This window comes from Setaria viridis, chromosome 8 (assembly GCF_005286985.2).
Source record: "Setaria viridis chromosome 8, Setaria_viridis_v4.0, whole genome shotgun sequence".
Lineage (NCBI taxonomy): Eukaryota > Viridiplantae > Streptophyta > Magnoliopsida > Poales > Poaceae > Setaria > Setaria viridis.
In genome coordinates this window covers 31,387,110-31,405,016 of record NC_048270.2, presented here as the reverse complement: position 1 = coordinate 31,405,016, position 17,907 = coordinate 31,387,110, and the positions used below count along the sequence as shown (strand labels likewise).

General features: G+C 45.4%; 1 protein-coding gene across 2 annotated transcripts; it reads right to left on the bottom strand.

The window, feature by feature from the left end:
- Positions 1-1,507: 1,507 nt before the first annotated feature.
- Positions 1,508-8,159, bottom strand: LOC117866913 (putative disease resistance protein RGA3). Of its 2 annotated transcripts, none has more exons than XM_034751208.2 (4): positions 8,051-8,159; positions 6,839-7,943; positions 2,040-4,146; positions 1,508-1,891 (listed from the first exon to the last, which is right to left on the bottom strand). In XM_034751208.2, the coding sequence occupies exons 2-3, from the start codon at positions 7,922-7,924 to the stop codon at positions 2,080-2,082; spliced, it is 3,153 nt and encodes a 1,050-aa protein (XP_034607099.1). In that variant the 5' UTR covers positions 7,925-7,943; positions 8,051-8,159; the 3' UTR covers positions 1,508-1,891; positions 2,040-2,079. The 2 variants fall into 2 exon arrangements, with proteins under 2 accessions (XP_034607099.1, XP_034607100.1); XM_034751209.2 differs by having other exon boundaries at positions 6,839-7,940; positions 8,051-8,114.
- Positions 8,160-17,907: the final 9,748 nt, after the last annotated feature.

Below are 17,907 nucleotides of genomic sequence, written 5' to 3'. Positions count from 1 at the left end.
TTTAAAGTTCTCCTGAACTTTTACGCGACTTGTGGGTAAAGATGTACAACCTTTGCAGAGTGTAAAACTGTTATAACAGCTGTGCTCACGGTCAAGAGCGGCCTGGACACTCACATGATTAATTGAACTTGAAGATGGACCTAAATCATTAAATTCTGGTTATTTCTTGTGGCCTTGCTGAGTACCAAACATAAGTGTACTCACCCTTACTTATCGCTGCTCAGAAGAAGAAGCTGTGTGAAGTTATGAAGATGATGCTGAGTTCTAGGCGTACGCAACCCCCAGACGATTGCCTGTGAAGTTTGGAGCATCTGTTTCTGATGTTTTAGCTGTGTATCTCTGATAATCTTGTAAGTCTTATTTATGTTTCTTTTACGTGATACTGTTGCTGTTATTCACTGATGATGTCACTATATGTATGAAACTAGATCCTGGCATACATATAGGTAGCATTCGGTTTTGCCTTTAAAACCGGGCGTGACAGTTTCTCTCTCTGGAGGTTGAAACCTCCACTGCTTCACTAGCTCCTGAGGCAGTCCATTTCAGCAGAGCCTTCCACCCACTCTCGCTTGGATATTTGGTGCTTAACAGTCCTCCTTTAAGAATTTCCATCCCAATTCCGACCTGCCAACAATTAATTTAAGGTTTCTTAATGACAAATATGATTAACACTTGCACGTGTACATGCTTGTATAAAAAAAATTCTATAGAGCTTCTGCTATGAATTAGCAAGCAAGATAAGGCTTTCCTTGGAAAAATATACTACTGTGAACATCACATTGTATGGCTTGTCTCTAATGGTTTCTCAAGGGTAGTCTGAGGTAACTTTGTTGACAATTCTAATCAGCTGTCAAACAAGAACTGCAGGAAATGAACTAAATTGTTTTAGATGGTTCCAAGAAAAAACCATGGGGACGACATATATTATCGGAGGTGGTTTCAAATTATAACTCTAGATGGTTCCAAACAAGAACCTCGTAGGATGATAATGTATCAATTCTTCGTTTCATGAAAGTATTTCAAAATTAATATTACTCCAAATGGGTCGTTTTGGTTCTTCTACTAGATATACACTATGTGTAGATGCGTAATAATATCTATGATCCTAGAAAGGTCAAACGACCTGCAATTTGAATTTGGAAGGAGTAACACCGAAGAAATAAAAGAAACAAGAGGCCCTACACCCTGCTGAAGCAGGGCAGTATTGCTCAGCTTTGTTGTCAGATATCCATTCTGTTTCCTTGGTTTCTTCCGTGTTTCAAGCAAGTGTACACAAGGACTTGGGAGAGCAGAAGTTTGCGCGGTTGCCTCTTTAGAAGCAGAGGTCAGAATGTCCGAGTGAGGCGAAACAGACAATCCTCAATGCTTGAGTTTGGTTCTGGCACCTGCACCAGGTTACTTGTAGATACGAATGTGTTGCTGTTTCTTGCTCTTGATCACACAGAACGCACACTTGCTACCAGTAAGTTTAGTGAAAACTTTGAAATTTCTATGGAAGTTGTATCCATATATTTGACATTTCATTAAAAAAATTATGATGTGCAATTCTAAACCAGGTGTACAGGATTAACATTAAACAAATGAATTATCATGCAGATACAGAGGCATATTTGATATATGTACAATACCCGTAGCCAACAATCACCTCTCTGGTTAGAACTTATAGTTAATAATATTCTAGTGCTGATACGGTCTGTCCTAAGGAGATTCGACGAACAAGCATGCCGCTGCCACCACCACCGCCACAAGTCGCTGCCTGCTTGTTGTCGATCGACCACCACCGCAGATTCTTCTCTTGCATGTACTCAGCAAAGGAGCGGACAACATCAAGCATCTCTGGTTATACGATGCCCGTCTGCGTCTGCGCCTGGTCAAACGAAAGCTTTCCTCCCTGTCGATGGCACAAATATTTGACGTGTCAGTAATTGATGTAACGATCCATGGAGATTACTGTGGATATAGATAAGGAATAGGAGTACAAACAACAGTTGGGAATCTAGAATCAACTTTGGGCATAGAGAAAGAATAATGCGAGTTACCTGAACGCATAGGCTATCTTTCCATCAAGACATGCAGTCTTCAATCTTCTTCTGAATCTGCATCGGAATCTTCATCTGAATCTTCGATGTAGCCAATATCGTGTTTTCCGATATGGTGGATCTTGCTCCACTCGGAGCTACCTGGTGATAGGGATTCGTATAGCTCCTTGCTGCAACCTAGGTCGAGAAACCTTGGTTGTACAGCTTGCAGATATCCGGGAAGTGTCTCCATGGTGTCGTCATGCAGCAACATGCTGTCGAGTACAGGGACACCTTGCAACACCTCCACACTCGGGCAACGGATGATCCTAATCTTGTGCAAACTGGGGAGGTCGCTAATCCTCTTGAGCTTGGGGCAGTCGGACACCTCAAGTAACGCAACAGAAGGGAAGTTCTGCACAGATGCCAGGTTGCTCAGCTCACTCAGTACCAGCTCTCTTAGAGCATGCCTCTTGTTGTTGGCAAGCCCCGGTGGAAAACAGCTCAGCTTGCATCTTGTGAGCTGCAGATACTCGAGAGCGTGCATGGCCATGGTGCCTGCAGTCACATCCACAGTCTGCTCCTCCCAGTCCCACTCCTCCCATTCGCACAAGCTTTTCAGAACAAGATGTGTCAGATTAGGAAAAGCTGCTGATGCCTGGAATTCGGACCCGATGCTCTTGATGGCTGGTGCATCTTCAATGTATAACAATTTCAGACAAGGGAGCTGACACAAACCGTCAGGGAGTTTGGTGCAGCAAGGCAGGTCCTGCAGCTTCAAAATGCTTAAGCTCTTAAAGGCACATGCTTCCACTACCATCATCCAATTTGGTAGCGTGCGACCAAAGTATCCTTCAATAATTAAATGGTCAATGCGGGGTGGTGGGCAGAGCTTCTCCAATACCTCTTCCACTACCTGCTGCTGTTGTTGCTTCTCGATCTCATTCCTCAATTCCATGCAACCACTGCTACTCCATTGTAATTCCATGTACTCAAGGTGCTCCTTGCTTCTAATCTTGGCCGTTTCAGCCAACGAGCTGGCGGATACTTTCTCGAGACCATGTAAAGTAAGATCCCTAAGCTTAGAAAGTGGCCCTATCTCTTCCAAGCTGCACCAGCCCCCATCCATGTCCATGTGTACCCGGAACCCATAAAGTGACCTTAGATTTCTTAACCCACCAAACTCCTTGGGTATTACCAAATTGGCATTCGAACCATACATATTAAGAGTTCTGAGATGCACTAGTTGTATAATGGTTCTAGGAAGATTCACCAAATGTACAGAGCCTCGAAGCTCAATATGTTGTAGGAACTTCATATTGGCGATGTCGTCTGGCAGCCTCGATATATTTGTTTCCACTAATCCCAAGTATCTTAGGTGCCTCAACTGATGTAGGGAAGCAACCAACCTATCACAATCTCCACCATCTATAAACAATACCCTTAGCCTAGAGAAACTATTCAACAAATCACTCAGCTCAAAGTTGATCTCGGAATTTATAAATAGTGTTCTTACTGACTCTTGTTTTTGTAGAGCAGCCAATCTAGGTACCAAATTGGTTGGTCCTATGGACAAGCGACGAACAAGACTATCATTAATACCACTGGCAACTTGCATGTCCTGCACCACAAGTGACTCTTCTCTTGCCATAAATTCAGCAAACGAGTGCACCACATCATGCATTGTGCATCTGTACCTAGTTAAACGATTAGATCCTTGCGGTTCTATAAGATTCCTGGTGATTAACTCCTGGTAGTACTCGGCTGCTATTTCTTCTAGTTGGTCATCATGTGAACTACTTCTGTCCGCATGAGGTTGGATGAATCCCTCACTAATCCACATGGGAATAACATGACGCATCTCAATATATGTACCTTTTGGGAAAAGTGAACAGTAAAGGAAGCACTGCTTCTGTTGGGAAGACAAATCCTCATAACTCAAATAGATTCGGCTGTCCAGCTCCTTGGGCAATCCAGCAACTGACCATGCATGATGGTTCAAAACAGCCTCCCACGCACGCTCACTTCTGGACCTCGTGCTTAGCAATCCTCCCATCACTTTGACAGCCAGCGGTAAGCCATCACACTTTCTGACAATTTTCATCCCGACATCTCTTAGGTAATCACTCTGTCAACAGTCCAGAAAAATGAATTCCGTGCTTGTGTGAGTGCATTTTTATTTAAATTAACATGAAGTTTAATTGCAAGATCCCATAGGTACGATTTTTAATTAACGACTAATATGAATTCTTTTCACTCTCTACTCAGGAAGAATAATTGGATGGCCAATATGCTAAGGTTCTTTTTGGCATTGGATGTCTTTCAAAAGCGGGTCCATTGCATGATTCGTTTGTTTTTAGTAGTAGCTTCGCTCTACTTGTGCCGGCCTATCTCACAAGGGTGATGGGCGAGTGGACGTGGTATTCTGCTTTTGTCAAAACCAGTAGCTTTCAATTCCATTAGCCAATTTTAGAAACCAATAGCATTCTGCTTTCCTTAATAATTACATGCAATTTAAGGAAATAAAAATTGTTTGTGCTATAATCTCTAGGATGCCTTTGTACTTCAGGATGGTGGGAGTATGTTATAAATAATGTAATTCAACCCCTAAATTTTGGTCTATATTGACCGCCTCTTTAATTATTAAAAAAATCTAAAGTAAACCCCTATGTCTACATCTAAACCACCTGCATCTGCCATTATGAAGAAAATAACCAAAGTACTCCCCATATACGTTTATTTTTAATAAATTACTCATGTTCAAAGTAATTTTTAATAAATTACTCATGTCTTCCATTATTGATAGTATTCAAAGCAACGCAATGTATATGTGCATAGAGCATGCCATTATGCAGACCATGTAAACACATGCATGTCGGAAGCAGCGAGCATAATAATATATAGAAAAAACATGTAGAATAATCAGAACAAATAATGCAATGGTTTTAGAGTATTTAGATGGGTATTATGTTATATATATAATATATATATGTTATATATAGAGAATCAATCACTAAGCTAGAAACGATGTGTTCTCACACATGGAAATTAATGTGCTGGTGGGTAGGATTCGCACCCGCTAGAACAAAGATGCCAAAGGCCAGCCCGCAAGCACCCGCCAGATCAAATGGGGGTGCATCTGTGTTGACGGACGGTTAGGTGGCCCACCAACACACATGCTGCTCAAATATGCTCGCGGATAGCTTTTTTCCTAGCCAACCTTCCATTTGGAGCCAGCTCAAGAGGAGCTCGGGAAAAGCTCCAAAAACACCAAATACAAGGGTGTTTATTATATTTTGCAAGGTGATTTGTAAGTTTTCATGGTTTCATGTAATTTTAAACATGGTTATTAAGGTAATTAGCATAAGACTTAGGTTGGGATTAGTGCAAGCTTAGGCCTATTAGCGCATTGCTTTAGTGATTAGCCTTGTGCACATCAAGAATTGTAAACCCGGGGCTTGTAAGTCTTGTGAGACCCTCCAACCATATTTTGTGGAGTGGCTGCCGGTGCATGTGAAAGGAAGGAGAGGTCCTTTGCCAAAGCTCTACCAAGTGATAAAGGCCGACGAGGAGAATCCAAGAGAGGCTAAGTGGAGATCCACTTGCACGTGGGGAAGGCCCACATCGGGTTTCCCATGGAGTTACTTGACGGAGGAGCTTATACACCGTGTGGGCAATCCCTTGAGAGGGGCTCCAACAACAAGGACTAGTGGAAACCTTTACTTTTCGATACCTTGGTAAAAATTATTGTGTCACCATGCAGGAAGTTTGCATTCTCTACCCCTTTACCTTCCACATTTTTTATTGCACTTTACTTTCTATGTTTAACTTTGCTAGAACTGCCATGTCTAGTTTATAGGATTGGAATCTATAGTACAAAACTCTTTTGTGGTTGAGATAGCAACACATATAAAAACCTAGTGCACATCTAGATAGAAATTGAAATATATTTTTACATGTGCTTGGAGCCTTAGTTTTTAGAACACCCAATTCACACCCCTTCCCCCTCCTTAGCATTAGGGTGTCATGGCCCCTTCAATAAGCACCAGCCAGTACAAAAAGCATTGTGCTGGCAACTACTGTAACCATACTACCATCAGAACATCTGTGGTGGTTGACTAAAGACACCCCCGCCAGCACAGAACCATCTATGCTGGTGGGCAAGCACCTGCCAGCGGCAAATAGGCATTTGGGTTGGTAGAAGGTTGCTGCATGTGCGAAATCCGCCAGCACAAACCTCTTTTTGCTGCCAACATAAAACTTTTCTAGCTGTAGTGAATTTTGTTTAGTTATGGCCCCCCAAATCCATCAAATTTTTAATACTTATGACTCTTTAGAATGAACGTACAACTATTAAAATTACTAACCTATGCAGGAGAATGGATTGCTAAATAGTTTTCTAAATCTTAATAATGATTTCTTCAAAATTATTAATAGATTTAGAGAGACGGATGTTTCATGACCACATCGAATTTAGCACACAGACAATGTTTAGGAATTTGGTATTTCATTTTATTTGAACCAGTCACATTCTAATAGTCCATGAACGGAAGACTCCTCTGGTTCCAAATAAAAGATTCTCAAGAGCAGTTGTGTATTCCTCACTTAATCAAATTCTAGTTTGAGAAAAAAGCATAGTGTAATGTGAGTGTGGTGCGTGCGTCCTTTTATAAGAAGGATTTAAGTGTATTTAATAGTACAGACAAAAGTACGTGGGGTACTACTGAATTAGTAAAACAGTATGCTTAACTGACTGTTCACTTGATTGCAAAGAATAAAACAGTATGTTTAACAGTAGTAAAACAGTATGTTTAACTAACCTGATTAGGAGATGGCGGCAGCTGTTTGGTGAGCAGGGACCAAGCGTCCTCTTCATTCAGTGGGCTGACATGGTGTTGGTAGAAGGAGGCTCCCATCCGTTGGGCCAGGTCTTCTAATCTTGTAGTGATTAGGACCCAGTTCCCCTGTTGTTTCTTGCTTGCATTTCTGATTGGGACACTAAGAACATGACTCCATGCTTGGTCACTCCACACATCGTCCATGACGAGGAGAAACCTGCCCGTGGACAAGGTGTCGGTGAGCGTCTGCGTGAGGAGCGTCTTGTCTTGAGTCCTTCCATAGACTCCACCAGCATGCTCGATTGCTGTCTTGAGCAGCTCAATCTCGTCGAAGTGCTGGGTGATGCTGAGCCATACCTTCACTTTGAAGTGCTCTTGGAAGGTTACCTCGTTGAAGATCTTCTGGGCAAGGGTGGTCTTTCCCATGCCACCTATGCCCACGATGGACACCACCTTGATATCGTGGAGGCCACTGGTGATAAGTAACTGTGCAAGCTCTCTTGTATCTTGCTCGATCTTCTCCCCAACAATGGCTGACTCATTGAACTCAGATGTCGTCTTCTGCATAGACCTTTCAGCATCAGTTAGCATCCTCGGCTCCTGGTTGGAACCGAGGTTGATAATGAAGTTTAAACTGGGTGCCTCCTTGTGGATGCCATCCAGTCGCTGATTCAGCTCCTTGATGCGGCTGCCTATCTCGTGGGCGGACACGGGATTGCGCAGGCAGAAGAGCAACGGCTGGAAGCAACCCGTTGACACCTTCTTCTTCACAATGCTGCCGTCTTCAGTAGACCCCCTCTGCTTGTCTGCCGCCTCGAGTTGGCACAGGTCTATGATGTCGGTGGCGTCGTACATGGCGTCCTTGAGCTTCCTCACCCATCTCTGCACACTCTTGTCAGTGATGCGCCTCCTCTCAGCGTCCGCGACAAAGACTTGGATGCCTTCCATGTTGCCTTCCAGCCGGGTGATCTCGCTGGAGACTCCTAGGAGCATGGACACCTCCTCTTCAGCCATGTCCGTGATGAGCTTCAGAACGTAGGGTACCATGGCATCCAAGACGGCCGCCATGGCTGGAGCTTAGTGCCTGCTAGTAGTAGCAAACCATGCATCCATAAGCACAGATTAGGTACGTTATTAGCTACTATTCGTACTCTTACTCCTACATCAATCGAAATGTGGAAGGAGTGTGCTCACCTCAACGTAGCGTAGGCGTCGGTAGAAGAATGCAGTGACGAGAAATGCGCCTGCGATGGAGGGCGAGTGCAGTGGGAAGCTAGGAAGCCACTCCCTCCCTATATAGGAGTAGATCCAGGAGTAGCAAGTTGCCGTTGTGTGTTAGTATGTAGAAGATTAATAATCAAATGATAGTAGTGCTACAATTTTAATTAGCTCGCGTTGTTTAGGTCTAGAGAGGAGCTAGCTGCAAACTCCATAGCTTAATATAATTTTATTCTCTCATTATTGTTAATTGCGGCCGGTCTTTTGACAGTCGTCCTAGATCTCGAGTGGCGTACGAATCAGAATTATACATAGATCTCGAGTGGCGTACGAGTCAGAATCATACATATGTTTTACTTGTCCAATGATTATTGTCTTTTGTAGTGTATTTATTTGCACGTGTGTCTTATCCCAGCACGCAGAAAAAGTCACATGCACGCATAATGTACTAGGCCCTATTTAGTTACTCTTGCTAAAGTTTAGCAGCTAAAATTTGCTAAACTTTAGTTGCTAAATTTTAGCAAAAGCTGTTTGGATACTCTTGCTAAAAGGCATTTAATGAGCTGTAAAAAGACCTATCTACCCTTATTAAAGGTACGCAGGAGAGGGGAGACAAGCAATAAATGAGGGGTATAGGTTGTCCAGCCCACCTTTTACCAAGTTTTAGCAACCAAAAACTTGCTAAAGTGCTAAACTTTAGCAACTCAACTTTAGCAAGTTTTAGCAAGGGTGTTTGGCAGTTTAGCAGCTAAAAGTTGCTAAATTTTAGCAACTTTAGCAAGTTTTAGCAAGGGTGTTTGGCAGTTTAGCAGCTAAAAGTGCTAAATTTTAGCAACTTTAGCAAGTTTTAGCAAGAGTGTTTGGCAATTTAGCAGCTAAAAATTGCTAAATTTTAGCAACTAAAGTTTAGCAAGGTGGAAACAAACATCCCCTAATTGCTAAAGTAGCTAGAATTAATAATCGAGAATAATCGAGAGGGAGCGTACAAGACAACGCCGTAGACAGTCTCTGCACAACGCCGTAGATCTCGAGCGGCGTCACGTGCAATTCGTACCACCATGTTCTTAGTATACAGGTCGGAGCATGCTCGGACATCCAGCTGGCGGAGGCTGACGAGTTTGAGGACAAGCTAGCTAAGCTAAGAAAATATGAGCTCCCGCCCATGATCTAGCAATCACAGCACTACTTCACAGCCAACAGCTAGTTGTTCTACTCTTGTAGATTAACAAACGAATTATCTTCCACAAGTATAGGAAACGAGAAGAGCTGAAAACAAGGAAAACAAATATTTGAAATCAGTGGCTGAAAACAAGCAAAAAATCTCTCTAAATCAGTGATTGGAGTAGTGTCTGTCTGCTTGTCAGACGAGCTGGCCGGGTGAATCACACTGCTGAGCGCACACAAAAGCTTTCCTCCCTGCTGAGCGCACAAATATTTAATGTCATCAGTGATTGATGCATCAATATTACTGCAGCTGTATAACTAATCGTAGTACAAGCAAAAGTTGTTAATTTGAAATCAACTTTGGGAACAGAGAAAGAATGCAAATTGTTTCTATCCAGCCGTCCAGTACTCCCAACTCCATGCAATTTGTTTCTAGAGAAACTATTCAATAAATCACCGGGCATAAGTTTTATGTTGGACATTAAGCTCCAAAACCAAGCAAGCGTAAGATGAGAGATTCTCGAACTAGTGGCCGGGTGTATACGGATGACCAATAAACACAGCGAGACTCTCAAGAAACAATCCGAGTGAAATTTTCAAAAAAACACCTCACGGACAATAAACAGCTCAGCATAGCTTATAATTTTAATTTCTCATTGTTTACTGCGGCCGGTCTTTTGACAGTCTCGAGACAGTCGTCGTAGATCTCGGGACTGGCCTCTTGATACTGTGGCGAGCCCTGATGGAAAAACAGCGCAGCTTGCAGTTCTTAATGTAGAGTCTCTCGAGACAAGGCATGGCGGTTATACTCGCACTCCTACCACTCACAAGGCATGGCTACTAGTTTAGTTAATAATGTCCTAAGTGACTTTTGCCTTTGCAGAATAGCCCATTCAATTCTACTGCTGATACGGTCTGTCCTACGGAGAGGCGACGAATGAACAAGTAGCTGCCTGTTTGTCGTCGACCACAGATTCTCTCTTGCCATGTACTCAGCATATGCAAAGGAGCGGACCCATCGTGCATCTCCGGTTATCCAGTTGCTCAGGCAGTCCAGCTACTGACTATGCAGGACTTGTCAAAAACAGCATTCCACTCACTTCTGCTATACATTTCAAGTGTATATAACATACAAGGGCAACGGTAAACTATAACAGACAAGGGCGAGGGGGCCTGCCCAGCGAGGGGGAGGCCCGGCTGGTGGCTTCTCACAGTGGTTCACTCGTCAGCACAGTATTATCTGTGCTGGCGGGCGAGCACCCAGTAGCATAGACCTTCATTTGTGCTAGCTCAAAATAGACCTCCCACTAGCAATGGTGTTCTACAAATCATTTCAGGTCACTACGCTAAAATCGATTTGTACTAGCATGGGAAAATTACTGTGCTAGCAGATATGATTGGCACCCGTCAGCAGTGCCGACATGAAAGCACCTGCCAGCACAGGTAAGCACCCGGCAGCATAGTGAAGTGAAGTCAGGTTGAATTAATTAAAGCCATATGGTATGCAGAATGACTTGACCAATGAGCAACGTACTTTAATGGTTGAATTAATTGAAATGAGCTGGTATGTAGTACTTTGTTCTCCATTGTTCTCCATTAACTAGTAGATACGCAAGTCGAGAAGAGAAAAAACTGAGCAACGTACTTTAATGGTTGAATTAATTGAAACGAGCTAGTATGCAGTAGTTTGTTCTCCATTAACTAGTAGATACGCAAGTCGAGAAGAGAAAGACCTGTCATGCACAACTTAGGTCCTGTTTGGAGAGGGGGTGCTAAACTTTAGCACCCCACTTTTTAAGCACCTTTTAGCACTTGGGCTCCTAAACAGGGATGCTAAAAGGGGTGTGCTAAAGTTTAGCACCCCCATTTTCTTTAGCATACCCAAAGGGTGCTAAAAGATGCTAATGGGTGCTAAAAGTGGTCCCAAGTCCATTTTTTCCCCTGCTGCCCCCCTCTTTCTCCTCTCCACTTTCCCCAAGCCAATCATAAATGAGGGCAATGTAGTCATTTCTCACCTAATGTGCTAAACTTTAGCACTGTATCCAAACAACCCCAAGTGCTAAACTCTAGCACTCCATTTGAGTGTGCTAAACTTTAGCACTGTGCTAAAGTTTAGCATTGTGTATCCAAACGGGGTCTTAATTGTTACGATGCCATGCATATATGTACTGTTGGATTTAGGCGCACGTGTGATCCAATTTAAAAATTTCAAAGCATGCACAACTTTTTAGTACCATATTAATAAGTCAAAGGAGAGGTTGCTTTAATTAAATATAGGAGTTTCCTCTCTAAACAAAATAGGTGCAAATGAGAGAGAAGGAGATCATTGCTACACGCACGGACAGCCCGCGCGTATTTTCGTGTGCAAAATCACGTGACTTGTGACGAGCGTGACGCGTACGTGTACAACAGGCTATTATTAGTACGAATCTATTTTTTTATGTTTTTATGCCAAGCTTAATTGAGTTTCAAAGATGTATTTTTTGAGTACAAACTTTCTCAGACGATCTCGAATGAATACGAACTTTATACCAAAGTTGTAGATTTAGATTAGATAATCTTATAGTCGACAACTTTTCCATATAAAATCGTTTAGCCGCCCAAAAATTCGTCATAAGGTTATCAAAGAAAAACATTCCACCACGTCAGCAATCCGTATCTCAAAACTCAAGCTCTCCCATTAACCCGAACCTCCTCTCCCTGCATCCATCCACTCCTATCCCTTCCCTCTCCCTCTCTACTTTTCCATTCGTCTCACTTCATCTTCCAAGGGCCAAGGGGCAGGGCGGTGCAGGCGGCCGTGGGGAGCTCGTCGCGGGCGACAACATCGGTCGGGCCAAGCGCGGAGCAACAGGGTGACGCAGCAGCATGTTCAAGTGCAGCAGCAGCCGGGCCAAGCGCGGAGCAGCGAGGCGACGCAGCAGCGGCCGGGCCAAAGCGCGGAACAACGAAGCTGCGGGGTGACGTAGTAGCAGCAGCTAGCGCTCGGGCCAAGCGTGGAGCAAGTGGGGCGATGACGACGACGATGCGACACCAGCTAGCGCTCGAGCGCAACAGCGGCCATGCCAAATACGAAGCAGCAAGGAGACGCAGCAGCAGCTAGCGCTCGACGTGAAGCGGCGCCGGCGTACGAGCGACGCGAATACGGCGGCGTACAGGCGTACGACGACTTACTAACCTTTTTTTCATTATTAAAAATCACTGTGCTGACGGGCTACCTAACCACCTGCCAGCACAATAAGCTCACTGTGGTGGTGGGTGCTTTGGCGGTTGCTCCGCCCGCCAACATAGAGCCCATATACCTGCCACCAGAAATCATTTCTGACGTAGTGGGTGTTGTGTTCTGCGTGAGTGTAGTTTGGTATGCCCAATGAATGATTTGTCCTTTGTTGTGTATTTATTTGGACGCGCATCTTGTCCTATGCCCAATAAATGATTTGTCCTTTGTTACGTATTGCTAAGGTAGAATTAATAATCCATGGAGCATACAAGACAACGGGGAATCGGTACACTATAACAAACTGACGCGTCAGTGCTTTGTATACAGTCTCACACCGTCGTAGATCTCTAGCGCCGTTAATAGCTCGCGTTGTTTTAATTTTTACTCCATAGCTTATAATTTTAATTTCTCATTGTCTATTTCGGCCGGTCTTTTGACAGTCTCGGGACTGGCCTCTTGGTGCTGGCGAGCCCCGGTGGAAAACAGCGCAGCTTGCAGTTCTTTATATGCAGAGTCTCTCTGGAGCCGGTGGAAATCAGCTGCCCTTTCACGTTCTAATAGATCTCAAACGGAAATTGCAGTAGCATATCATTCGTTTCCTTGGCCAGCACTAGCAGAAGCTTGGTCCGAGTCCGACGGTATTGTGAATTTGTGATGGAACGAGAGGCCACCGCGTGTCACTACTCGCCAGCGACTGGTTGACCTCACCGCGTGCAGGAGGTCTTGTGATAAACAAACACTCCTCGGCTTCGAAGTCGCCGACCTGCTCCAGATGGATGTCGCGGACAAGCCGAGCCAGAGTCACCATGAAGTTGTGACCGCGCGTCGTAGACCGCCCTGACGCAGGGAGGGACTCGCCCAAGTCGCCCGTGCGTGGGCTTCGTTGGGCACGCGGCCTTGACGTGCACGAGCTAGCAGCGCGCGCAGCCCAGCGCCCGGCAACGGCACGGCACGTTTTCCTCGCGCGTTCTAGTCCTACACCGTACCATACCGCGGCCAGAGTTCGTCGGCGGCGGCGCCATGGGCTTGTGGCAGCCGACAAGAACGACGGCGAGGGGGAAAACTGCTAGCTTAGCTCGCGGTGATGAGCTAGGATGAGGGCCTGCTCGTGCGCCACGCCGCGGCGCGCGGCGGGACGGGACACGCGGTACGGTGCACAGCGGCGGATTATCCATCAGTGATTCAGTTCCCAGATCGCGGCTCACGTCAGGAACTCACGATGACGCGCCCACGCATTAATTCCCCGGCACGTCCGTCGTGCAGGGTCCTAATGATGGACGTACGCCACGCTCGGCGACGTTGGTTGATGCTACTCGATCCGCGTGTCTCGGTCGCCGACACCATCAGCATCGCAGGCGGCGCCCATGCCCACTGCCTGCAGCAACGCGCGCTCGCGGCGGCCTAGAGAGCGCCACGCAGGAACACGCCCGGGTCTACCAGCGCCTTGGCGCCGCGCGCTCGTCGTCGTCGCGGATCAGGTCGATCGTCCATCGGTGGAACGAAACGACGACGACGACGCCGGCCGGTCTCTTCCCTGGCGATTGCGGAATACGGCGAGTTCGCTCGAATCGATGTTGCGGGCAGGCGACCCAACCCAAAACCCCACACGCCGCTACTGGCCAATCGCCCATCGCCGTTCCTCCGCTAGCTGCCGGCAAGCACACGAGCTAAATCGACAAATCCTCTCTGCTGAGTCTTGCAGATGGTTTTTCGTACTTAGCCCCTGCTAGAAACTCTGGTATCTCATCAGTGACGAATGCAGGCAGAGTGGCACACCATGTTCCAATTCCTGGTGCTCCAATCTTTGGAAACATGCTAAACAATTGTGAGAAATCTGGTACCACGTTGATGGCAGACAACCGGTATGTTAACTGAATTCTCAGAACTTGATCTGTACAACCAACGCATTGAATGAATCTGCAGAGTTATTCGGGAATATCAAGTGCATGAGTCAAACAGATCTGTTACTGATAGCAATAGCTGATCTAGCACTGCAATTTCTAGCTTAAAATCTCTATGATGAAAGCTCTTTCTTTTATCTGGGTTTTCCTGCTGGTTACTTGAACCTTTTTCCTAGATCATTGTCCCGTTGCTCTGCCACCATTTCAAGTTTATTTGACAGTCTAGCGCTACTGTAGCCACCTTGAGGTTGTGATTGGTGCTTCAGCACAGGAAGCATAGGTATATAATGGAGTTAGGCCAAATATATCTCTATCAGGAAAGAAAGAAAGACAGCTTTGACCTGTTGGTTAAAGACTGTCTATAATTCTGCTTGTCATAGGGAAAGGAAAACTCCGTCTTTAGCTCCAACATCTTCTCCTGAGCGTCTTCAGCATCTGCTGAGACAAGACCTAAGCTAGGTGCATTGGAATGACTTTTTGAGCTTGATTCAAGTTCATCTAGATATTACTGTTGTTTCAATTATTTCTCTTATGTTCATTGTTGCATTTTGAAGAGCGTTGAAACTCGTAACGGTCGTTAATATTTTTGTGGCAGCAGAAGCACTTGACCGTTTTTATGTTTGTAATAAATGTCATACTGTGCCTGTGCGTGCTCTTGTTTCCTGTGTAACAACGTCGAGCACGGAGTACCGCTTCAGGACCATGCTGCGTTCACTGTTCAGCATGCATTGCACAAAAAAAACACCAAGTGAGACCTTAGGTGCTGTTTGCTTTGCTCAAATGTAAAGGAAACCATTCCTAAAAAAATAAAGAAAACCCGTACAGCACGTTGTAATCAGCGTAATCTGCTCCTACTCCAAGCATTCTTCTCACTATGGCTCTGAAGAAAAAAATGGTACCGTTGCATGCTCAAACAAAAAAAAAAGCTTCCACTCGTCGTTCCTTCCATTCCTACTGTATTCTGAATCTGATAGAGTTGTCATTTGGTTTTACATTGTTTCAACCAACCATGCGGGGACAACACAAATCCATGAGCCCCCAATTCCCTCCGAACCAAAGATATCAATTTAATTATATTTTCATTATATTTTTTAAATCATAGATATCAATTTCCTCATAAAAAGTAAATATATTTTAAGAGTAAATAGCACCCACCATACAACAACTTATCACTGCACGTGGGTGCAGATTGGTCCAACAACTTATAAAATGTTCAATCTAGTGTAATAACTTGATAGGTGGGTGCAAAATGGTCCAATAATTGCGATTCAATGAGACGAGCGCGAGCAGGGAGCGGAGCAGCAGAGATGACGCCGGACCGGAGTTCACAGCAGAGTGGGGGGGGGGGGGGGGGGGGGGGGGGGGGGAGCGCGAGTCCGCACCATTGAAGACCCGCTCCGGCCTCTATGCTGCTGGAAAAAAAACGCCCGAGTCCTGGGACTTTGCTTGCAAACTCTCGGAGCCGCTGGATCGGATATGGACGCTGGATATGGAGTGGAAAGGCACGTCGTGACTTTACAGAGCAAAGTCACTGAATCTCACTCCCGGGGGGGGGGGGGGGGGGGGGGGGCGCAACGAGGGTGCTGACTCGGGAGGAAGCTTGGGCTTGGGGAGGGGGGACAAGGGAGAGACATCGCCTCCCGCCGCTCAATAATATCTCGAGATGTCATCCATCCATCGCTGGATGCCTCCCCAGATCGGAACCCCTGATCACCCGAATCGAGTTGATTTCCTCGTACCAGCGGCCGGCGGATCGGAGCGATGCCAGCCGTCGTGGACTGCGGCGACGACGAGCTCGCCGGCTTGGCGGTCGTCGCCTTCTCCTTGGTGCACCTGCGGGACCTGGTCACCGAGGGCCTGTGGCGCGACGCCATCGGCTACCTCTCGGGCTTCCTGCCGCTGGACGACGACGACGACGAGCGCCGCCTGAGCGTCCAGGCCAAGGTCCTGCACCGCTTCCTCGTCGTCCACATGGACCTGGCCTACATCCTCGCCGGCACCAAGCAAGGGGACGAGCTCGCCGCCTACTTCCGCAGGTACCACAACCATGACAGGAACGTCTGCCGTGGCTCCGATCCCTCAGGATCCGCTGCCTCGTACTCACCGCGCTGCACGCGACGCAGCGTTTCAGGTGTGTAGATGTGATTCCTGTGCAGAGTCTTTCGTTTGATCTCAGGTCTGCAATTTGAATATGCGTTTGATATTCTTGTTCCAATGTTCCTCAGATCAAATTGTGCAATCCCATTGCCCTGAATGTAATAAACAATCACTTGTAATAGGGCCTCCCTAGACTGGGAACTTGTTAGGGAAGAGGCCGCCGAGATTGTCAACGACTTGGTTCACAGGATCCCGGAGCGGAAAGGCATGGTGCGACTACCACCCGGCCCATTGAAGCCGCACAACGTACTTCCGATCCGCTCATGGTACGATAAACTGAACTGGGAAAAAAAAATCCCCAATCTCCTCGTACGTGGTATAAACATGTTCGCCTTTATCTGTTCTGCAGGTCTAAGGAATCTCTTCAAGCCGCTCTAAGGAATCTCCTCGTGGTATGATATCGGATATTCTTCGCTTTACAACATCTTGTCATAACGGTCGCATATGAGCCACAGTTACTGATGTGTGCTTTTCAATGGCAGAAAACGCGAAGAAAATGACCTGGGTAGCAGATATTGTTGGTAAATGCTAACCTTTGCTCTCTAACATTTCAAACTTGCATATGCATTGACCTTTCACCACCTCTGTGTGTGCTCAACTCCCTGTTGACTAGTGTTTGGTAGCTTGAACACACCTGCTTGTTATCATTGTATTCCAGCTTACATAATATAATGACATTGCTAAAACAGATCTGATATGCTTCTGCAATTAATTTCTTTGTGTACGATTTGACTGCTGTGGCTAAAACAGATCTGATGTCTCTATTGTCACTTTACCAGCAAGTATCCTGTGTCATTTACTGACTAATGCACACATTTGACCTTCAGATGACAGTTTGAAAGCTGGTCAGCCTGCAAAGCTCCATCAGGAGCGTCCACTTCAGACAATGCAAGTGTAAAGCAAGGTAAATTCATATTTCTTGCATCCACCAAACCTAGTTTAGAAAGTTGTCATCCTCTGAAACTCAATATTATCTACAGTTTGCTTGGGATAAAGCTATCATCCTCCGAAACTCAGTTTGCTTGGGATTTTGTTATCTGTTGATTCCTGTTAGGTAGTGTTTACATAATAAAGTTATGCAAGCAATTATAAAAATCATTTCCTTTGTTTTAACAAGGGAATTTTTTTTCGGTGATGGTGGTTCCTAATGCCAATGCATTGCAAAATTAGATCAACTAATTAAAGCTTTTTTCCCTTTGTTCACCGTGCATCACTCCATCTTTGTTACACCCAGTTCTTTGCTATGCTGGACCAATTTTAATATTGTTCCTATTGCTTTTTAATTATTATTGTTTTTAACTTTAATAACTTAGCAAAGTTTATGTTTAAGGATTTTCCATGCATTATCTGGTTCCTGCACACATTGTTTACCTAGTCTGTGGAATTATATC

Excerpts from the sequence above, each read along its gene's own strand:
- LOC117866913 (XM_034751208.2), bottom strand. The coding sequence starts at position 7,924 with ATGGCGGCCGTCTTGGATGCCATGGTACCCTACGTTCTGAAGCTCATC. Across the intron at positions 4,147-6,838 it reads TGCCGCCATCTCCTAATCAG|AGTGATTACCTAAGAGATGT; the intron begins GTTAGTTAAACA and ends GACTGTTGACAG.